Here is a 23,376-nt window from a genome sequence, read left to right as displayed (position 1 = left end):
GTCAATTGCCCGACCGTAATTTGTTCACCCAACATGCTTTTATCTTATGGGAGAGACACCTCTAGTGAACTCGTGGACCCCGGTCCTATTCTTTACATAGCATAAATTCTACGGCAATACTTGTGTTTTATTATTTTCTTGCAAACATCTTCCACTCGATACGCTTAATCCTTTGTTACAGACAAGCCGGTGAGATTGACAACCTCACTCGTTTCGTTGGGACAAAGTACTTGGGTTGTGTTGTGCGGGTTCCGCGTTGGCGCCGGAATCCCCGGTGTTGCGCCGCATCACATTTCGCGACCATCAACCTTCAACGTGCTTCTTGGCTCCTACTGGTTCGATTAAACCTTGGTTTCTTTCTGAGGGAAAACTTGCTACTGTGCGCATCATACCTTCCTCTTGGGGTTCCCAACGAACGTGTGAGTTACACGCCATCACCGCCACATCGCGAAACTCCGTCGCGGGAGCCAGAAGTCTCCGTTCTGGCACTCCGCCGGGACGGGGAATTGGAGGAGATCTTCACCGCCATCACCGCCAACGCCTCTCCATCGACCAGCCATGTTTCCCCCATCCATGTGTGAGTAATTCCCCCGCTGTAGGCTGAAGGGGATGGTAGGGATTGGATGAGATTGGTCATGTAATAGTCATAAGATTGTTAGGGCATAGTGCCTAGTATCCGTAGATGTCACTTTTATGATATTGTTGCAACTTGTTATACTTAATGCTTGTCACTAGGGCCCGAGTGCCATGATCTCAGATCTGAACATGTTATTGATTCATGAAGATATTCGTTGTTTATGATCTTACCTCGCAAGTTGTATACACATGTCGCTGTCCGGAACCAATGGCCCCGAAGTGACGAAATCGGGACAACCGGAGGGGATGGTAGTGATGTGAGGATCACATGTGTTCACGGAGTGTTAATGCTTTGCTCCGGTGCTCTATTAAAAGGAGTACCTTAATTTCCCAGTAGTTTCCCTAGAGGCCCGGCTGCCACCGGCTGGTAGGACAAAAGATGTTGTGCAAGTTTCTCATTGCGAGCACGTACGACTATATATGGAACACATGCCTATTGATTGATTAGTATTTGGATACCGTTTTATTATTATCTGCAAATGCCCCTGCTTTGATTGTTACATGAGTTTCTCTCATCCATGCAACGCCCGTTAAATCCGTCCCTGTGCCTACGTATTTTAATCCTCGCTGTTTACTATAATCACTACTCGCTGTCTTTATTTCATCGCTGTCGTTATTTCACTATTCCTACTCGCTATAAAACTCGTTACTACTCGATAAACTCTTGCGAGCAAGTCTGTTTCCAGGTGCAGCTGAATTGACAACTCCGCTGTTAAGGCTTACAAGTATTCTTTGTCTCCCCTTGTGTCGAATCAATAAATTGGGTAATACTTCCCTCGAAGACTCGTTGCGATCCCCTATACTTGTGGGTCATCAAGACTATTTTCTACGGCGCCGTTGCCGGGGAGCATAGCTTTATTTGGAAGTTCACTTGGATTGATATTGTTCGCTGCAAATTCTCCATCATGGGTAAACCTCGCGATACTAAGATTGCCATATTACCATCCACTACAAGAAAAGGTACAACTCTTAGTACCTCTGCTGCTCTTGATTCACCATCCGTGATAAGTAAACTTGTTTCACCACCACAAGCTTCAAATGCTCGGTACTTCTGCTGAATCTGAAAATTCCTCTCATAATTGTGATGATGCTTCGCTGTGCTTGATAATGATGGTTCGTTAGGATCTTTTCTAGATGCTACAATTGCTAAGTCTAGACAAATTGAAAATACTGAAACTCCTAATGAAAATGCTGCTACACCTGTTAATTCACCTGAGTCTGTTGAATATTCTAGTGATGATCTTGATGAAGATTATGTAGAGCTTGATGATGATTTTATTGAAAAATGCAATGCTACTACTGATGCAAGAAAAATTAAAAAGTTGCTTGCAGAACATGCTGTTAGATATAAACTATCTCCCGATCCTAAATTTGCCACATCCCCTATAAACATTAGGGATAAAGATTATGATTTTTCTCTTGATTTATCTCATATAGCTATTGTTGAGAAAACACCCTTTTGTGGTACTGAAAAAGAAAGTGCTGTTGAACACATGACTGAGCTATCTACTCTTAGTGGCTTGTTTTCTGATGATATTAAGATGCGTACTTATTTTGTCGCTAAATTTTTTCCTTTCTCATTAAAGGATGATGCTAAAACTTGGTATAACAATTTGCCTCCTGGTTCTATTAAAAGTCCAAAAGAATTGCTTGATGTTTTCTTCCGGAAATACTTTCCCGCTAGTGCTCAACATGCTCGCTTTGCGTAGAATTTATAATTTTGACCAGGAAGATGGAGCGAAATTGCTCGAGGCTTGGGCGAGATTTTGCTCTCTTATTGGAGCTCAGCCTCGACCATGATTTGGAAAAGCATGATTTACTTGATATATTTTATAGTGGACTAACTATTGAGTCTAGGGCATACCCGGATAGTTGTGCTGGTTGTGTTTTCAGAAAAGGACTCGCGACGACGCTCGAAGAATTATTGGCTAAAATAGGCCGGAATCATGATGATTGGTCTACACCTGAACCAACCCCGACACCGATAGTGAAGAAGAGGGGTATGATTAAATTAAATGATGAAGATATGAGGGAAGCCAAGAAGTCTCTTAAAGAGAAGGGTATTAAACCTGAAGATGTGAAGAATTTACCTCCTATAGAAGATTTATGTGAGATAACTCCCCCTTCATCCATGATTGAGGTACACTCGCTTCAACGCTTTACTAGGGAAGATATTCCATATTCAAAACCTCCTGCTCAATGCTTAGATGAGTTTGATAATTATATTGTTAAGCAACAAAACTTTAATATGAGAGTAGAGAATCATTTAATGGAAAATTCTCAAGCTATTAGTGAATTGCATGGTATTGTGGAGAGAACCTCTAATGATGTTAAGATACTTGTTAAACATTTTCAAATGGTTCAAACTCAAATTGATCAACTTACTAAAGTGCAAAATGACTTGTTGGGAAATAATTCTAAAGAAAAACATGCTTATGAAGTAACAACTAGAGGTGGTGTTTCTACCCAGGATCCTCTATATCCTGAAGGGCATCCCAAAAGAGTTGAACAAGATTCTCAACTAATTAAAACTAGTGCTCCATCTAAGAAAAAGAAGAATAAACATAAGAATGTTGTAGAATCCTCTGAACATGTTAATGATCCTAATAGTATTTCTATTTCTGATGCCGAAACTGAAAGTGGTAATGAACATGAGGAAGATAATGATAAGAATAATACTCCTGATAAAGAAGAAATTGAAAAAGAACCTGAAAAGCCTGCTAAAAATAAAAAGTACACTAAAGAAGATTTTATTACTGAGAAACATGGTAATGAAAGAGAACCTTGGGTTCAAAAGCAAATGCCTTTTCCTCGTTAAGAAACTAAAATCAAAGGAGGAGGAACATTATAATAAATTTTGTGATTGGATGAAACCTTTATTTTTGCAAATCCCTTTGACCGATGCTATTAAATTGCCTCCTTATTCAAAGTATATGAAATATATTGTTACTAACAAAAGGAAAATCCCCAATGAGGAAATTTCCACTATGCTCGCTAATTACTCCTTCAATGGTAAGATTCCAAAGAAGCTTGGAGACCCGTGTATACCGACTATTCCTTGTTCCATCAAGAATAATTATGTTAGAACTGCTCTATGTGATTTGGGAGCAGGTGTTAGTGTAATGCCTTTTTCTCTTTATAAGAGACTTGATTTAGATAAGTTGATACCAACTGATATATCTTTGCAAATGGCCGATAAATCTACTCGCTATTCCCGTTGGTTTATGTGAAAATGTTCCTGTTCAAGTTACTCAAGCATTGCTTGATATTAACTGATTTTGTTGTGTTGGAAATGCCCGAAGATGATAATATGTCCATTATTCTTGGAAGACCCTTTCTTAATACTGCAGGGGCTGTTATTGATTGCAATAAAGGCATGGTTACTTTCAATGTTGATGATAAGGAACACACTGTCTATTTTCCCAAGAGGATTGATAAAGTATGCGGAGTTAATACAATTTTTAATGTGAAAACTATCAAAGTGGGATCCATTGATTGTCCTATATATGAGCCTAAAGAAGAATATCAAACTCTTGTGATTGGATCCATGTCAATTCAATATAAGGTAACATGATTGATTTGAGGTTTATTTCTTCTTATGTCATATAAAATTTATTTGGTAGCAAGACTTGATCAACCTTGTTAACAAGTATATTTTAATGCATAAGAGAGCTAAACAACATTTCTTTCTTTCTTTCTCCCTCTACTTATTTTACTTGCTGTAGCAACTTTTGTTTTGCAATATGCTTTAGTTGTTAAGATTTTAGAAATCATTTTCCTGCGCAGTAATCATTAATTTAACACCCAGAAATGTGCATTTTTCAAAGTTTTCCAAAAATTACAAAAATTACACCGTTGGTCCTATTTTTCGACGAGGCACTCGGGAGTGCCGGAGGATGACCCGTGGGGCACCGGAGGGTGCCACACCACAGGCCGGCGCGGCCAAGGAGGTGGGCGCGCCACCCCGTGGTGTGGGCCCCTCCTTGCCCCACTACATCATCTCTTCCTCCCAGCATCTTCTCTCTCCCGAAAAAACTCGTACCAAGTTCCTCTCACTTGTGTTTCTGCTCAAGAACTCGCGATTTTTCGATCTCCTTGCTCAGCCCAGATTTCTGTTTGTAGTTTGGCACATTTACTCCTTGGTATGTGACTCCTTTGATTGTCCAATTAAAATTTCGTTTGGTTGAGTATATCTTGAATATTTTGCTGATGTAGATAACATGTTTAGTGAGCTTGCATGCTTGTTCTAAGTGGAAGAAATTAGTTTTGATGCATGTGTAGTACTCTAGCAAGTTCCTATAGTAGTTCCCTTCAAATTATATACCTTGAAATCAAATTTTATAATGATTGTTGAAAAATTTCAGAAAATGGAAGGGAGTGTGCACCAACTTAACCAACAAGAGTTGGAGGTACAGCAAGTCATGAGAGTTCATCGTGAAGAGGGAGTATACCCCTCTTATTACCCATGCACGGAATTTATGCGGAATGCAGGAATCCTGGAAGATGTTCAAACACTAATTTCCAATGCAGGGTTGGAAGGTTTTACTGTTGGTGAACCTCACCAATATGCTAAACTAACGGTGTCGGTTGTGCAGGATTTCGAATTTCATCGGTCTCAAACTAACCCCATGGTCCGGTACAAGATTTATAACAAAACTATCAACTTGCCTTTCAGTGATTTTTGTACAGCAATTAGAGTGCCGCGGTGGGGATCCTGCGAGAAGATCAGGGGAACACCGCGGGAGCTCTCAAATCTTTATACAATGATTTGTAATGGGAGGAGCTTATCCAATGATAGTGGTAAGATTAGTAGCATTCAACAGCCAGCCATCCGCTACTTTGCCTATTTCGTTACAAAGTGCGTTCTTGCAAGAAGGACCGGAGGTAAATTATCTGTCCAAGATTTGGCTTTCTTAGCTGCTGCTTTGCAACAGGATAGGACTTATAATTTGGGTGCTTTAATAGCTTGTAGACTTGCTACTAACCGCGAGAAAGGAGGAATTTGTGGAGGTCTTATCGCCTCTCGCTTATTAGCTATGCATGGTGTAGGACCTCACCATTTAGATATTCCGCTTTCTATAGAGAAGCTTGATGTTGTTTCCATGATTAAACATGAATTTATTTCAGATGCATCTAATTTGAACAACCTGCATTATAGGATAACTTTGTATAAGAAAAATTGGAGTATAACCAAGAAAATTGAAAAACTAGTACGCTTGCCCGCACCTGCTTTGTTTAACCTTGATGCTAGGAACGGGTGGTCGATCACGTAAAATGAGCTGAACGCATACATAGAAAGGGAAAGCCGTCGTGCAAGGGAAGATGTGGAGGAGGCCGAGGAGCACCCCGACTCTTCATCCGATGCAGCGAGCTCCTCATATCAACATCATGGGCATGTGGAACCTCCACGATATTCTTCTGCACAAGGGCCTTATTACCACTCCATGTATGATCCACCGGCGGGAACTCCGACCCTCGTTGGGAATGAACTCCACTTAGGCCAAAAGCCTAAGCTTGGGGGGAGGTATACCGGCATCACTCATTCTTTGCATATTATGGTTGCTGGATACTTGTACATACTTCTTTAGTTTCTTAGAGTGGTTTTCTAATGAGAGGGAGATGATATTTGGGGAAGTGCTGTCCAAAAACAGATTCTGGGCTGTTACCAAAAAAATTCGTACGCACAGCCAGAACGTTATTTTGGGTTGCAAATTTTTGATCATGTGCCCCAGGTTGTTATCTAACTTTCATTAGTTGAACACTTTTTGAGCTGAGCAATGGAAGATTTTTGTTAATTTCGATTTCTGTATCGCTGTCGGATTTGGCAGATTTCTGTCATCCTCGCTTTTCTGTGTTTCTGTTAGTTTGCATTCTTTTGTTTTCGCTTTGTTTCTTTCCTAAAACACAAAAAGAACAAAAATATTTCTGTTGTTTCTCTTCACCATTTGTTTATTTGGTTCTTTGCTCTTAGTTTACTTTATTTGCTATCGTTGGTTTGCTATGAGAAAACCCAAAAAGATTTTGCTTTGTTTGCTTGTTTTCTTTCGTTCTTGTTTCCAATCCGAAAACACCAAAAATATTTGCTATTCTTCTTTGGTTTGTTAAGTTCATCATGAGTTCAATGGTCTTCGGTGGCTGGAGCGTGGTTTTCATTTCATATTATCCAAGCTACACAAGTGAAAAGGCAATAATGACGATCTACGACAATCTGATTGTGGTGAGAGGCTGGTATGAACTCTATTTGCTTTCATTTTTGTACATATACTTATCCATATGAGCATGCTTAGTTGGTTCATGTGAGGTATATGTTATTTGAGAAAGTCTAGTAGTTCATGATCTCTCATGTTTAGCTCCAATTTATTAATATGAGTAGCATGTCATGGATGTTCGCTTGCATTGTTTTATTCATAAGTAAGTATGGCATTGTGGTATCCTCCTCTGAATAATTCATTTATATCGACTTGGCACATGCTCACGCATGCATATGACTGAACAAAAAGTCAATTAAGCCTCGATGATTTATATTGCTTCAGAGTTCTTGCATCACTTTTATGCCTCGTTAATTTATTTTGCCGCAAGCATGATTATGACAGTTACTGCTCTCTTGATTTGTCGTTCCCTAGTCTTTTGCTAGCCTTCACTTGTACTGAGCGGGAACGCCGCTCGTGCCTCCAAACACCTGAAAACCAAGTTGTTCCAAAGTGTCCCCCATAAATACATGTGCATGGCATTTCAAACCATTCCAAGTAAATTCTCATGTGCTACCTTTAAAACTTTCAAAATGCTTCTCAATTTGTGTTAATGTTTCATAGCTCATGAGGAAGTATGTGGTGTTTAGCTTTCAACCTTGTCATTTACTTTTGACGGACTCTCATATGGACTAGTGGCACATCCGCTTATCCAATAACTTTGCAAAAAGAGCTGGCAATGGGATTCCTAGTCCCGAATTAATTAACTTAAATAGACACTCCTCCATGGTTTGTGATTGTTGGACTGAGCACCCGAAGGATTCGGTTAGCCATGGCTTGTGTAAGCAAAGGTTGGGGGGAGTGTCATCATCATAATAAAACTTAAATAAAAAGGCACTCCTTCATGGTATGAGATCATTAGTGTGCACCCGAGGATTCGGTTAGCCATGGTTTGTGTAAGAAAGGTTGGAAGGAGTGCCACCCAAAAATAAATAAAATGGGAGCCGCTCTTGTGAGTCCGGTTGATGAGGTAGTTAGTGTACCCATTACCATTCGTTGACAACAACAAACACCTCTCAAAATAATTTTACTCCTGCTTTATAAATGAAAAGCTCTAGCGCATGTTAATCCCTGCTTCCCTCTGCGAAGGGTCAATCTTTTACTTTTATGTTGTGTCTCCATTCCTTCTTTGAGCACTATCTTGAGAGCACGACTGTCATTCTTAGTATAATATGCTTGTCTCAAAATATGATTGATTGTGGTATAACTTTGATGCTTTTATCTTTGACAATCACTACTTCTAGTCTTTCTATGAACTCCAGAGGTGCCTCGGCATTTATGTTTTGCCGATCAAATACGGGCAAGCGAGATACCACTTTATCATATTCTCTTATGAACATTGCAATCCCGCTTATATACATGATTCATGGTGCTTATTATTAATTGTTGGTACCTCTCCATGATTGACATAGCTGTTGGATGATCTTATTTGCATGTATCTCATTATGAACTCGCTTAAGTATTAGCCATAGCATGAGAATATATACATCATATGAGCAAATGTGTTCGTGAAAGTTCTTTTATCGCTCGCTTGTTAATCGAATTGCTTGAGGACAAGCAATAAGCTAAGCTTGGGGGAGTTGATACGTCCAAAACGTATCTACTTTCCCGAACACTTTTGCTATTGTTTTGCCTCTAATTTGTGTATTTTGGATACAACTAACACGGACTAACGCCGTTTTCAGCGAACCTGCTCCGGTGTCTCGTTTTTGTGCAGTAAATCCAACTTTCGGGAAAATCCTCGGAATTTATGCGAAGGCCCTATTTTCCAAGAATAATGACGGAGCCGAAGGACGCGCCGGTGGAGGCCCGAGGGCCCCACACCATAGGGCGGCGCGGCCTAGGGGGGGCCCGCGCGGCCCTATGGTGTGGCCCCCTCGGCCGGCCTCCGACGCCCCCCTTCGGACTATATATCGGCCTCGACCTAAAAACGCACGGGGAGAAGTCGAAATCGCCAGAAACCCTCCAGAGAGCCGCCACATCGCGAAACTCCGTCGCGGGAGCCAGAAGTCTCCGTTCTGGCACTCCGCCGGGACGGGGAATTGGAGGAGATCTTCACCGCCATCACCGCCAACGCCTCTCCATCGACCAGCCATGTTTCCCCCATCCATGTGTGAGTAATTCCCCGCTGTAGGCTGAAGGGGATGGTAGGGATTGGATGAGATTGGTCATGTAATAGTCATAAGATTGTTAGGGCATAGTGCCTAGTATCCGTAGATGTCACTTTTATGATATTGTTGCAACTTGTTATACTTAATGCTTGTCACTAGGGCCCGAGTGCCATGGTCTCAGCATCTGAACATGTTATTGATTCATGAAGATATTCGTTGTTTATGATCTTACCTCGCAAGTTGTATACACATGTCGTCGTCCGGAACCAATGGCCCCGAAGTGACAGAAATCGGGACAACCGGAGGGGATGGTAGTGATGTGAGGATCACATGTGTTCACGGAGTGTTAATGCTTTGCTCCGGTGCTCTATTAAAAGGAGTACCTTAATTTCCAAGTAGTTTCCCTAGAGGCCCGGCTGCCACCGGCTGGTAGGACAAAAGATGTTGTGCAAGTTTCTCATTGCGAGCACGTACGACTATATATGGAACACATGCCTATTGATTGATTAGTACTTGGATACCGTTTTATTATTATCCGCAAATGCCCTCGCTTTGATTGTTACATGAGTTTCTCTCATCCATGCAACGCCCGTTAAATCCGTCCCCGTGCCTACAGTATTTTAATCCTGCTCGTTTACTATAATCACTACTCGCTGTCTTTATTTCATCGCCGTCGTTATTTCACTATTCCTATCGCTATAAAACTCGTTACTATCGATAAACTCTTGCGAGCAAGTCCGTTTCCAGGTGCAACTGAATTGACAACTCCGCTGTTAAGGCTTACAAGTATTCTTTGTCTCCCCTTGTGTCGAATCAATAAATTGGGTAATACTTCCCTCGAAGACTGTTGCGATCCCCTATACTTGTGGGTCATCAGAGCTCCACTAGCATTTAGGTTCTTAAGCATGATAGACATTTCTGCCATTTGGCTTTGTAGTTCATCCTCCTTTTTCTTCTTCTCGGCCTCATATGCCAAGAATCTAGATCTCATTTCTTTCACCGAAAGGTTAGAGTCATCATCTAGACCCTCGAATAGTTTATCCATCTCACTCTTAAGGCGGTGAAGCCCTTAAAAAGAGTCCAGGCTCTGATACCAATTGAAAGTATAGAGATGGTAAACCTAGAGGGGGGTGAATAGGTTTCTACAGATTTTAATTCTTTCTTTGCAATATTAGGCTTTGCGGAATGTAAAGGTGAGCCTAATGCAAACTAGGTGAAGCAACCTATATGAGGATACAACTAACTCGAGCACGAAGGCTCTCACGGGCAGTTAAATCACAAGTAAGGAGTTCGGTTAGAGATAACCTATAGCACGTGGAGACGAGGATGTATTCCCGTGTTCCCTTGCTTTGCAACAAGGTACGTCACGTTTGGAGGAGTGGAGGTCCCACGAAGGATTCCCCGCGCCACGAAGGCTCACCCTATTCTCCGGAGCCTATCCCACGAAGGAATAGCTCTCTCACTTGTGGTAGACTTTGAGGTAGCCTCCAAACCTTCACAATCTTTGCACGGAGCAGATCCACGACTCGGATGCTTCCGGACTCCTCTTGCCCACCTAGGGTTTCCAAGGAACCCTAGGAAGCAAGCTTCTTGATGAATACAAGGGGAATGAGATTTGGCTTGGTAGAACGGTAGATCGGGTCCTCCTCTATCGTTTCCCGGAGGGATTTGAGTTTGGGTGGAGGAGGAGGGAGATCCGAGGCTTTTGGTGTTTCTAACAATGGAGTATGAGAGAAGGAGCTCAAGAACAGCCTTGTAGTGTAGTGCCTAACGGTCTAGAGGTAGGAGAAGGGCTATTTATACTATTCTTCGAAATATGGCCGTTGCCACTTGCCACCTCAGCATTTTTCCTCGACAAACCCGGCTGACCGGGCCACGGACCGGACGGCCCGGCCGTGAGGCCGGTCGACCGGATCGTAGACCGGGGCTCCTTTGCGTCGTCCCGGTGCTTCTCCGTTGGTGGCCGGTTGCCGCTCGTTGCCGCCTCGGCCGACCGGACGGAGCGCCGGACTCGCCGGTCGAGAGCCTGGCTGACCGGCCGCAGACCGGATCTCGTCGGCTCCTCCATTGGAACCCGGCTGCCGCCGGCTGACCGGCCAGCTCGCCGGATCGGTCGGTTGCTGGCCCGGTTGGACCGGGCTGGTGACCGGATTTCTCCTGTAGCCCCTTTTTGATTGTTGTTGAAATGGGGGGTCTCCTTTAGCCTTCTTGTTCCTTTGATACACCATTTACGCCTCATTGCCTAATACCTGAGATTATCCTTATAAACATATTAGGCCAAATACTTTAGCACGGTGTCATCGTTACCAAAATAATGGATAAGGGTGAAATACCCTTACACATGTCCTGGTAAGAATTAAGATATTTTTAAAATAAGGGAGCAAATCTTTGGCAAGATTTTTCAAAAAAATAGTGGAGACGGGAACATCTCCTTATTTGCAAAAGTTTGTAAAAAGAGGGTTTGCAAGATAGTGGAATCATACCAACTTGTAGATCCCTATAGGTTTTATAAATACTTAGAATTGCAAAAACCTTTGTGTCAAAATATTTTTTGGCTCATTGTTTTAGAAAAGTTAAATCAGTTGAAATAAGAGAAGTTGCCAACATAATGCTTTTCTCAAATAGATAGTACTATTTTGAATGACATGATCACTAGGACACAAGGATTGTATTGGTTCACAATCTTGTTAAACGATCAACTCATATAGACATTCTTAGCACATCAGACAAAAATAGGCAAGAAACATTATGTCAATAGGTCAACACAAAAAGGTTCTATTGGCCCTCAATTTTTTGCAACTCTAAACTCTGTCGGCACAAGGTTGGAAAAGTTGGCTGTTGTAGAGGGTCGCATTTGTAAAAAAAGCTTACATGTGCCATCGATCACCATTTGTTATGAACTGTGGAGCCGACGAGATATCGAACTCCCAAGTACCCAAGTTGGCATGAGCTCCATGGATTCATAGTGAATCGTGCATCGTAGCATTTACCGGACATATTTCAAGTTACAATAAATGTCATGTGCACCTTTATACCAAACTTGTTTAACTACATTTGTATAATTAATTGAGTTGCAACATTGTAACTACTATTCCCATTGATATAATCTTAGCATGCAATCTCAAAAAGCTGTCTCCACTGTATGTAACACTATAGACAACATATTAATCATATTGAAACTCATGTTGAGTATTAGATAATTCGTACATCAAATATTACAAATAGTAGAAACTATTTCAGATTTCAAATTATACACATAAATACTTCACCGTACTAAATTCCATCTGAAATTTACCAAATAACCGAAAAACTACAAAAAAAAAAGATTGAGCCTTATAAACTACAAAACTACGTGCATGTACAAATATTTGTGGCATTCAGATCAGTTATAGTCTATATGTGCGGAAATTCAAAACGAAACTCGGGTCCAGATGATCCCTATATCTGTACCATTCAATTTTCTTGGGATCTGAGCGTCAGAGGGTATTGTATGCAGTATTCCATAGCGTATGGCTATTATTGAACAGTTCCTGGCCCACGTATCGACCTCATTTAAAGCCCATCTAGACGTTGTGCCGCACTCGGTCCAAGCTGTGGCCCGACGAACTGGACCGTGGTGGAGTAACACCTGGACCGATGTCGCATCCCAAATGCGACACGCCGCATCCACTCGTCCTGGAGCGGAACCCCTTCATCTAGACACATACCCCGCCGCCGCCCCCAGTCTTCCCCCAACCTCTCAGCAATCTTTCTCAAACCCCAACCAAGATCAAGATCCATGGCCTGCTCTGCTTCATCGCAGTCTGGTGCAAACGGAGGCTACAGAGCTACCGCGGGCAACGGAGGCTCGGGGGGTAATGGAGGTCCCGATGCCAATGGCAATCACCCTCTGCCGCTCATCCCATGCCCATTATGCGGCAACCGGCTCTCAAGTCTCAACAGCCATTTCTCGCAAAGGAACCCGTCCCGGCAATAGATGCTACTGTACAAGTATTGATTTTTTCAGTGCGAGTCTACACTCCCATCGATTCATTTCTTATTTTGTGTTTTTTATATTCCCCTTTTGGTCAAACTGGATCTTGATTTGGGTGCCCTCTGTTTTTGCAGAGCGGACAGTACCTGTTCTTCGAGTGGAGAGAGGGACATGCAAAGCTCATCGGTGCGAATGTGGCACCCGTTCAGCATGCTGCACCCCCAGCAGCAGCTCCTCCAAATGCTCAAGATCTGCAAGGCTTAATCTACTCGTGACGCAACACACTTGCAACCCTCGTGATCCATTGTTCTGCTCCAACTCTTTGTTGGCAACAGGCAACTGATATTCCGCTCACAACCGTATTTGGTAGGAAATTAATTAGGAGCTTATGTAAGCCAGATCTAGCCACAGCGTGTGTGAGCAAGGCCGCTAGGCCAAGCTTTTCGTGTAGTCAGCCTGGAACCCATTTAGCAAGTTAATCATTATATGTAATTGTGGTGTTCTGACCCTATGTCTAGTTGCCTATATGTGTATCAGTGTTTGTAATCAAGGGTATGTGTACTTAAGCGTGTAATCAACATGAAGGGTGTGTTTGGTAGCCTGGGGCTACTCAGATTCTCCATCTCTCTTCAGCTATGCTGACCTCAACTATGCTCAGTACAGATTGTTGCCTTTGTTTGTTAGGCCGGGTGTGTTGAGAATCTCTGAGTAGAGAAGCTGTTTGGTGCTCATGTATGACTAGAGCCGGGCTATACAAAATAAAAAGCAATCGGGTCCCTAAAATATATGACACAAAAGCAATCGGGTCCCTGTCAGAAACGCGATCGGGTCCCTGGCGACGAAACTCCGGCGAGGATGCTCCGTCGACCGAGCTCCGGTGGCGGCGCGAGGCCGTGGCTGGTCGTCCCGGACGGCCGGCGCGAGGCCGTGGCTGGTCGTCGCGGAGCTGGCCGTCCGGGCGCTGGCCGTGGCTGGTCGTCGCGCGGAGCCGGCCGTCCGGCGCGAGGCCGTGGCCGGCCGCGTGTGCTCCGGCGAGGAGCTCCGGTGGCGAAGGATCTCCGCCGACCGTGGCTGTCCCGGGCGAGGGAGCTCCGGCGTGAAGGTGCGGGGCGGCCGCTCGGCGTCGTCCGGCGCCGAGGCGGTGGCGTCCGGCGTCGAGGAGGCGGCGCGCAGGGCGGCGTCAAGAGCGGGCGATTTTGGAGCGAGAGCGGTTACGGGGGGAATGAGCGAGACCGGTCCGACCCCCGTTGGATTTTGGCCCAGCCCGCGAGGCGCGGGGGTTTTTTCCGGCGAGGTCGCCCTCGCCGAGCGCGAAGCTCGATTTGAGCTTCTCCGTCGGGCAGTGGCTGAGAGGCCTTTTCCGGGTGAGTTGGGCAGTGCCCACTTGGGAGAGCCGACCTACCAAACAACTAAAATCTCAGAAATCTCTGTTGAGATGGGATTTTCTGGGTTGGCCCGACCTACCAAACACACCCAAAATCTCGAGGTATCCTTTGTTCAACCTACTGTGATTTTTTTGCGCTTCCTCCCTGCTACTTCGCCCGCAACTTGTTTTTCCCTGTTGAAATGGTCAATTCGTCTACTTGCTTACGGCGTTTCACTGGTCAAACAAGCCGTCCGTTAAAGAGGCGACCAATACGTGACACGCCGTCTGCACAATCGTAGGCCCACCACCATCAATTCTCATGTATTGCTCTCCGTCGCTCGCTTTTCTGCACGCCGTATGTGTGTACGAAAAGCTTCTGGCACACATCCCTACACTCGATTCAACAGTCCAGATAAAAGGATCATCTGGACCCATGTTCCAAAACGCTGCTCCCCTATATGTGTTATATTTATAACTCTGAATATATATCCTGATACATACTTCTACAAGAAGCGACTCGAATAAATATCCAAATAAACTAATGAAGTTTGGTGGAGTAAGATTGTCAACCTTAGTTGTATCTTTAGGAAATTCTGTATTTATGAGACGTTGATCAATGATCTATCCGAATATAATCAATAGAGTTGAGCAACATAGTGCAATGTAACGTCTTTATTCGCATGCCGTATCAAGCACGTGATAATTGCATTTTGTATTCATAAGTTTCTAAGTTTAGTTTTGGAATTCTCAAAATTTATGAATGCAACGTTCTTTCAAAAAATGCCTGGTGAACTGAACTTAATATTGTCCATTGCTCCTTAAGTGCATTCGTTTGCCTCCCGTTTTCTTAAAAGACCATTTAAAAAACTGAAAAAATAAATTCTGAAGTTTCGTAAAATCAGTGGCCTTCGTAGTTGTAAAATTTCATTAACTAATAAATACTCTCTATGCTATATTTTTTTCGAAATGAGAGCTATGTCTCAGCCTCTATATAGAAACGATGTAGGCAGCCGTATTTTTATTGCATAGTTTGATAGTTAAATAAGAATAAAAAAATGTGTGATACTGATATAGCAAATTGTACCTTCATTATAGATCCATATATCTGTGTTTGTTGTGTAGCCTACAAGCAAACACATTTATTAATTAGAACGTCACACCCACCGCATGAGGATATATATCGCGGGTGCTTCAGATATGTTTGTTGTCTTCGTCGATGTGTTCTTCCCAACTTAAAGTGGGCCGACGGGATTGATGTTCTGACCCCAAGTTTTGAGGGGTTGCAAGTGGTTCATTGTAGGGTGTGTTTGTTGGTTTGCCTTTGTGGTATTGCGGCTCCATTCAGTAGTAGTTCGCTTATGTGGGCATGTTTTCTTTCTGTTCTTTTATTAGGCTGGTCATAGTGGGTAGTATCATATGGTAGTATCATGTATATGATATTTTTATATGATACTATCTCTATAGTGGTTAGTATCATAGAGTGGTAGTATCATAATCTTGTTATATTTAATGATTTGTAGCATCTTAATGCAAAATTGTGGACAAGATTTGTTTGGCATTAACTTTTTCTCGTGATGTGCGCTATGATACAGTATCCACCTATGTTACTCTAATCTCCTCTCTCTTCTTTAATTACCTGCCACATCAGCTTTTTTGTGGGACCAATATGTATGATACAACCTATGATACTAGCACTATGGCTAGCCTTATAAATTAACCGGACGACTCTTTTCTGCTTGATTAGTGGTTGAAGCAAAGCCTTTGCTTTCATTTTTTTGAAAGGCTAACTGAGTGAGTTTGCATGATCAGGGCAAAGAATTAATGTAGTCAGTAGTCACACATGCCAAAAGAGAATTGCAAACAAGAAAATCTGTTATGGGTTTCGCCATGTTATGTTAACCTGCAGAGTAGTAGTTACTAACTCGAGTTTTTTTTTCTGGCTGGAAGGATACATGGCTACATGATTACATTATCAGATAAGTGCTGAATATTATAAGTACTAGCTTTCAGCAGACACGTACGGGGACGACGTCGTACTACGTTTTATTGCGCAATAATTAACTAGTACGAAGCAAGTGCCTAATTAGTGGAAGGAGGTGTTCTTGAGGTGGTCCGGCGCGTCCTCGAACGAGTGCTTCCTGGCCATGGACAGGATGGTCTTGTCGGCGACGATGAAGTATGCCATCCCGGCGACGGTGGAGATGATGAGCGCCTGGCCGGTAGGGTTGAGGTGCGCCCTCGCCCACGGCAGCATCCTCACGCTCGCCAGCTGAAACAAACAGGCCAGAAGATTAATGAGTTAGTCCAAGAAACCGTATGCGTGCTATACGATGGAGCTGGGCTACTTACAGTGGGGACTGCGGCTGCGACGGTGGCGACGACCGCGGCCTTGGCTCCCGCCATTGCAGCCTCTGCAGTTTCAGTTCAGTTCATTAGTACTACATGTTAGGATCGATCAACTTTGGGCTCTGAGAGTGAGAGGAACCTGCATTGAAATAGAATGGCATTGGCCTGGAGAATTATTACCTCTGGAGCAGCGCTTGGCGACGGCGAGCCTCTGGTCGAGGTAGGCGCGGGTCACCGTAGACATCTTCGCGAGCAGGGAGATTGGTGGGATGTCTGAAGGAAGCGCGCTAGTTAGCTGCAGTGAAGTGGCTCAAGTGTAGGAGCTGAGCTAAGATCAGTGGCAGTGGATGGATGAGCTGCCGGTACTCTGCTACTGATTTATAGGTGCCATGAAACCGCGCAACCAGTGTGCGCGAGGCGCAGAGAGGAAGAACGATACGGTGGGAAGGGGAGGTGGGCAGACCGTGGTTTCGGGTGGGTTCAGTCGATCGAGGCTGGTCGGCGCTGCGGCAGATCGCAGGTGGCGTCGCGTCGTTGGTCATATAAAAACCCTGCCCACATGACTCGGCACTCCACTGCAGTGGATAAGATGAGACGTCGGGGTCGGGATGGCGCTGAGCATGAGTGCGGCTCGTAGTGTAGGTACGCAAAACAACGGGGCTATTGCTCCGGTGTCCCCCTTCTAAACTTTGTTCTATTTAGACGGCTAGGATCTGCTGATACTCCTTCGTGGGTTGACTTAACATGTGTGTTTGGTTCATAGGTAAACATGTACGGGATGGGATGGGATAAAATATGTTTAATTAACGATTAATAGAAAAGGATAAATATGCCATTAACACACCGGTTAATATGTAATTAACGGGTCCTTTTCCCTTTGTGGTGGAGGCCGGGCCTAGCGGGCGGCCGCCTACCCGTGCCTAGCAAGGTCACTACCCGCACATATTTAGCGAGGCCGTTTCTGTCAACTGGGTGTGGCGCAGACTTAGCAAGCTCGTTGCTCGCCACGCCATGGAGGCGCCGCCGCCGAGCTAGGGAGCCATGTCAAAAATTAAGCCCGCCGCTTACCGCGCCCTGGAGACCGCAGATGTCGAGCTGGGGAGCCACACGGAAAAGCAAGCCCACCGCTCGCCGTGACATGGTGACCGCCGCTGAGCTGGGGAGCCACACATACGACGGTGGCAGGTGTCGGAGTCGCGTCGACGACCATGGATTCTCAGGCGGCTAGTGAGATTAGTCATGAAATTCACGGATCATATCGTCCAGTCTTTCTCAGAAATATTCAGCTTTTGGGATGGGATCATCCATATTTTATGGTCACGAACCAAACACCTGAACGTCGTTCGCCAGGGGGGGACACCGGAGCACAGCCCAAACAAAGGGTTGTCAGTGTGCCATCCGTGTTTGTCAGCCAGAGGCCTCTTTGCACGCATCCAATACTTCCATATTACTTTATGTTAATATATTGACATATCTAAATACATTTTAGTTATAGATATACCTATTTTAACATTAAGTAATATGGATCGGAGGGCACAGGGTCTTTCGCAAAAAGACTAGCTAGTTCAGTCACACACATACATCCCTAGTACATATTTTCCGATGTTTTAAGGACTCCCGTGGCACACGGAAAGCGATTTCCTGTGTGCTGAGGGCCAACGCTGACAGCCAAAACATAAACCTTGTGTGCGGGCTCCACTCAGTCTCATGAGTGGACACAATGCACGCGGAAAATGTTCGCGCGGCGTTACAAAGAGTTAGCACACGGAAAATTCGAAAAAACTGTCAGCATATACTAGTTTTTCGCAAACGGATAGTGAAAGAAGAATCGTGCGCGACTACTTTGCGACGAGCCTTTATTCCGTCGACGCGTTGCCTCCATGCCTTCCTCTAGCGTGCCACACGTTGTCGACGAGTCGGCTTCCTCGGCTGGCCTACATAAAGCTACCCGTCGATGTAGTGTCGGCACACACCAGCATTATAGAAGAAAAGCACTTCACCGCGTCACTAGTTTTTTGAGTTTAAGAAGTCAAAGAATCATTTATAAACCTAGGGTATTATTCCCGTAATTTTTAAATATAAGTGTAATACCAAAAAGGTATTCTCCCTATTTGTAGTGTTTTCGAAAGTAGGAAAATAGCTGTGAAAATACTTTTATAAAAGTTAATTATGTGAAACCAAGTGCACATATAAAGTGGATCCCATTTCATATTTTTGATAAACTTGTGCATGGAAAAGAAATTATATTTTTGTAAGAAGTAGGGGTATAGAGAGGAAAACATTTAAATGGGGCTTACTTGGGAAAATATTTTGAAAGTACTTTGTACACATATCCCCACTGGCCATGATATGATGGGGGGTCTTTCAGATAGATGCGGAACATAAAATCCTTGTAAATCATTGCTACACATAGACAATTAATCAAAGTCAAACAAAGTCACACATAAGGCAATTCATAGCACACAATCAGCAAGGTTAATGCAAACAAGTATTAGAAAAACCAAGAAGAAGTTGTTAAATAAGTGATCAAAGATGATCATGCCATGGTAAGGTTCAAGAATGGTTTTAAATAATGGAGCGAATCTTCGCCAAAAGTTTTTCAGAAAATAGTGGAGACATGAACATCTCCTTATTTCTATAAACTTGCAAAGGTGTTTGAAATCCATTTGCAAAAGTTTGTAAAAAAGTGGGTTTGCAAGATAGTGGGATCATACCAACTTGTAGATCCTTATATGATTTAAAATACCGAGCTTTGGAATTTTTTTTGTGTCAAAATAAATCTTGGCTCAATGTTTTAGAAAAGTTAAATCACTTGAAATGAGAGAAGTTGCCAAGATAATACTTTTGTTAAATAGATAGAACTATTTTGAATGACATAATCACTTGGACACAAAAATTGTGATGGCTCACAATCTTGTTCAACAATCAACTCAAATAGACATGCTTAACTCATCAAACAAAAAATAAACACGTTGTCAAGAGGTTAACACAAAATGATTTGGTAGCCCCTATTTTTCGCAACTCTAAACTATGCTGGCATAAGGTTACAAAAGTTGGGATGCTACAAAGGGTCGCATTTGTAAAAGACAATGCATGTGGTACCGACCATCATCTGTTATGTCAAACTACTGACGTGACGAGATATTAAACTCCCAAAAGTATCCCAGTTGGCATGACCACCATGGATTCATAGTGAATCGTTCATTGTATCATTTACCAGACATATGGAGAGCTACAATAAATGCCATGTCTACCTTTATACCAAACTTTTTTAACTACATTTTTATAATTAATTGTGTTGCAACATTGTAACTACTATTCCCATTGATAGAGTCTTAGCATACAATCTCAAAAAGTTGCCTCCAGTATGTAACACTATTGACCACATAATTTCATTAATCATATTGAAACTCAAGTTGTGTATTAGATAATTTGTACGTCAAATATTACAAATAGTAGAAAGTATTTCAGGTTTCAAATTATGCATATAAATACTTCACCGTACTAAATTCCATCCGAAATTAACCAAATAATTGAAAAACTACAAACAAAAATTGAACCTTATAAACAACAGAGCTAAGTTCATGTACAAAATAATAGTGGCATTTACATCAATTATATTCTATATGTGTTATATTTATAACTCTGAATATCCTGATACATACTTCTACAACAAGCGACTCTAATAAATATCCAAATGAACTAATGAAGGTTTGTGGGGTAAGATTGCAAAGCTTAGTTGTATCTATGCAAAATGTTTTTATGAGACGCCGATCAATGATCTATCCGAGTATAATCATGTTGGAGATATGCCCAAGAGGCAATAATAAAATGGTTATTATAATATATCTTTGTGTTTATGATAATGTTTACATACCATGCTATAATTGTATTAACCGAAACATTGATACATGTGTGTTATGTGAACAACAAAGAGTCCCTAGTAAGCCTCTTGTATAACTAGCTTGTTGATTAATAAATGATCATGGTTTCGTGATCATGAACATTGGATGTTATTAATAACAAGATTATGTCATTATATGAATGATGTAATGGACACACCCAATTAAGCGTAGCATAAGATCACGTCATTAAGTTATTTGCTATAAGCTTTCGATGCATAGTTACCTAGTCCTTTTGACCATGAGATCATGTAAATCACTTATACCGGAAAGGTACTTTGATTACATCAAACGCCACTGCGTAAATGGGTGGTTATAAAGGTGAGATTAAGTATCCGGAAAGTATGAGTTGAGGCATATGGATCAACAGTGGGATTTGTCCATCCCGATGACGGATAGATATACTCTGGGCCCTCTCGGTGGAATGTCATTGATACGCCGCAAACGTATCTATAATTTTTTATGTTCCATGCTACTTTTATTACAATACTTGAATGTTTTATACATACTTTACAACATTATTATACATTTTCCGGCACTAACCTATTAACAAGATGCCGAAGTGCCAGTTGCTGTTTTCTGATGTTTTTGGTTTCAGAAATCCTAGTAAGGAAATATTCTCGGAATTGGACGAAATCAACGCCCAGGGGCCTATTTTTACACGAAGCTTCCAGAAGACCGAAAGGGAGACGAAGTGGGGCGACGAGGGGGCCAAACAACAGGGCGGCGCGGCCTGGCCCCTGGCCGCGCGGCCCTGGTGTGTGGGGCCCTCGTGCCGCCACTTGACCTACCCTTCCGCCTACTTAAAGCCTCCGTCGCGAAACCCCCTGTACCGAGAGCCACGATACGGAAAACCTTCCAGAGACGCCGCCGTCGCGAATCCCATCTCGGGGGATTCAGGAGATCGCCTCCGGCACCCTGCCGGAGAGGGGAATCGTCACCGGAGGGGCTCTACATCATCATGCCCGCCTCCGGATTGATGGGTGAGTAGTTCATCCTTGGACTATGGGTCCATAGCAGTAGCTAGATGGTTGTCTTCTCCGTTTGTGCTATCATTGTTTAGATCTTGTGAGCTGCCTAACATGATCAAGATCATCTATTTGTAATGCTACATGTTGTGTTTGGCGGGATCCGATGAATATAAAATATTATGTTAAGTTGATTATCAATCTATCATGTATGTGTTGTTTATGTTCTTGCATGCTCTCCGTTGCTAGTAGAGGCTCTGGCCAAGTTGATACTTGTAACTCCAAGAGGGAGTAATTATGCTCGATAGTGGGTTCATGCCTCCATTTAATCTGGGACGATGACATAAAGTTCTAAGGTTGTGGATGTGCTCGTTGCTACTAGGGATAAAACATTGATGCTTTGTCTAAGGATATTTGTGTTGATTACATTACGCACCATACTTAATGCAATTATCTGTTGTTTACAACTTAATACCGGAAGGGGTTCGGATGATAACCTCGAAGGTGGATTATTTAGGCATAGATGCATGCTCGGATAGCGGTCTATGTACTTTGTCGTAATGCCCTGATTAAATCACATAGTAATCATCGTTGATATGTATTGAATCTTTATTTGTCAATTGCCCGCCTGTAATTTGTTCACCCAGCATGTTAGTTATCTTATTGGAGAGACACCTCTAGTGAACTGTAGACCCCGGTCCATTCTTTTACATCTGAATACATTCTACTGTTTTTACTCGTTCTTTGCAAACAAACACCATCTTCCACTCGATACGCTTAATCCTTTGTTTTCAGCAAGCCGGTGAGATTGACAACCTCACTGTTACGTTGGGGCAAAGTACTTTGATTGTGTTGTGCAGGTTCCACGTTGGCGCCGGTTTCACTGGTGTTGCACCGCACTACATTCCTCCACCAACAACCTTCACGTGCTTCTTGGCTCCTACAGGTTCGATAACCTTGGTTTCTTACTGAGGGAAAACTTGCTGCTGTGCGTATCACACCTTCCTCTTGGGGTTCCCAACGGACGTGTACATCTACGCGCATCAAGGCTATTTTTCTGGCGCCGTTGCCGGGGAGATCAAGACACGCTGCAAGGGGAGTCTCCACTTCCAATCTCTTTACTTTGTTTTTGTCTTGCTTTATTTTATTTACTACTTTGTTTGCTGCACTTAAACAAAACACAAAAAAATTAGTTGCTAGCTTTACTTTATTTACTGTCTTGTTCTCTATATCAAAACACAAAAAATTAGTTACTTGTCTTTACTTTATTTGCTTAGTTTACTTTTTGCTTACTTCATCATGTTTCCTCCTAAGTACGCTCTAAAAGACATACCGGTAGGCCGAGGGTCTATAATTGGAAGAGATAATATAGAAGATTTTTTCACTCATGTTAGTATAGCTGAAGATTTTGAAGATAGACACTTGGTAGAACTTGCTCCTACTTATGAAATTGCTGTTGCTTCTCTAGTACACATGTTGGAAATTAAATTTGTTAATCTTAATCCTATAATTCAGCATATGTTTCTTACACTCTCTGATATGGAGAAAGGAGAAAATAAAGATTTTGTCTTAGAAACTCTTCTAAAAGAATTTGGTGGTGTAGCAAGAGAGGCTAGAAAAGTCTTTACTAAATATAAAATGCTTGGTTCTTACACCAACTTTGCTAGTACTCTTGAGAAGATGGACATTGATAGGATAAAGTACACTAATAATGTTAATGATGGTAGAGAAATTAAGGCGCCAATACCTAGTAAGCTCCTAGGGATGTATGAAGCTTAGGAAAGTAACTATGCTTGGCTTGTTCCTGAAAATTTGTTTGATGAGAA

General features: G+C 42.7%; 1 protein-coding gene across 1 annotated transcript; it reads right to left on the bottom strand.

Annotated features, from left to right (window-relative positions):
* Positions 1 to 16,240: 16,240 nt before the first annotated feature.
* LOC124669150 (early nodulin-93-like) lies at positions 16,241 to 16,924 on the bottom strand. Its single transcript, XM_047205831.1, has 3 exons — positions 16,861 to 16,924; positions 16,684 to 16,745; positions 16,241 to 16,603 (listed from the first exon to the last, which is right to left on the bottom strand). The coding sequence occupies exons 1-3, from the start codon at positions 16,922 to 16,924 to the stop codon at positions 16,418 to 16,420; spliced, it is 312 nt and encodes a 103-aa protein (XP_047061787.1). The 3' UTR covers positions 16,241 to 16,417.
* Positions 16,925 to 23,376: the final 6,452 nt, after the last annotated feature.

Source organism: Lolium rigidum, chromosome 1 (genome assembly GCF_022539505.1).
Source record: "Lolium rigidum isolate FL_2022 chromosome 1, APGP_CSIRO_Lrig_0.1, whole genome shotgun sequence".
Lineage (NCBI taxonomy): Eukaryota > Viridiplantae > Streptophyta > Magnoliopsida > Poales > Poaceae > Lolium > Lolium rigidum.
The sequence above is the reverse complement of the archived record's forward strand: the minus strand, read 5'-3'. Positions and strand labels throughout refer to the sequence as shown.

Coding starts and splice junctions, on each gene's coding strand:
- LOC124669150 (XM_047205831.1), bottom strand. CDS start 16,924: ATGTCTACGGTGACCCGCGCCTACCTCGACCAGAGGCTCGCCGTCGCC. Junction 16,746..16,860: donor CGCCAAGCGCTGCTCCAGAG/GTAATAATTCTC, acceptor CTGAAACTGCAG/AGGCTGCAATGGCGGGAGCC. Junction 16,604..16,683: donor TCGCAGCCGCAGTCCCCACT/GTAAGTAGCCCA, acceptor TGTTTGTTTCAG/CTGGCGAGCGTGAGGATGCT.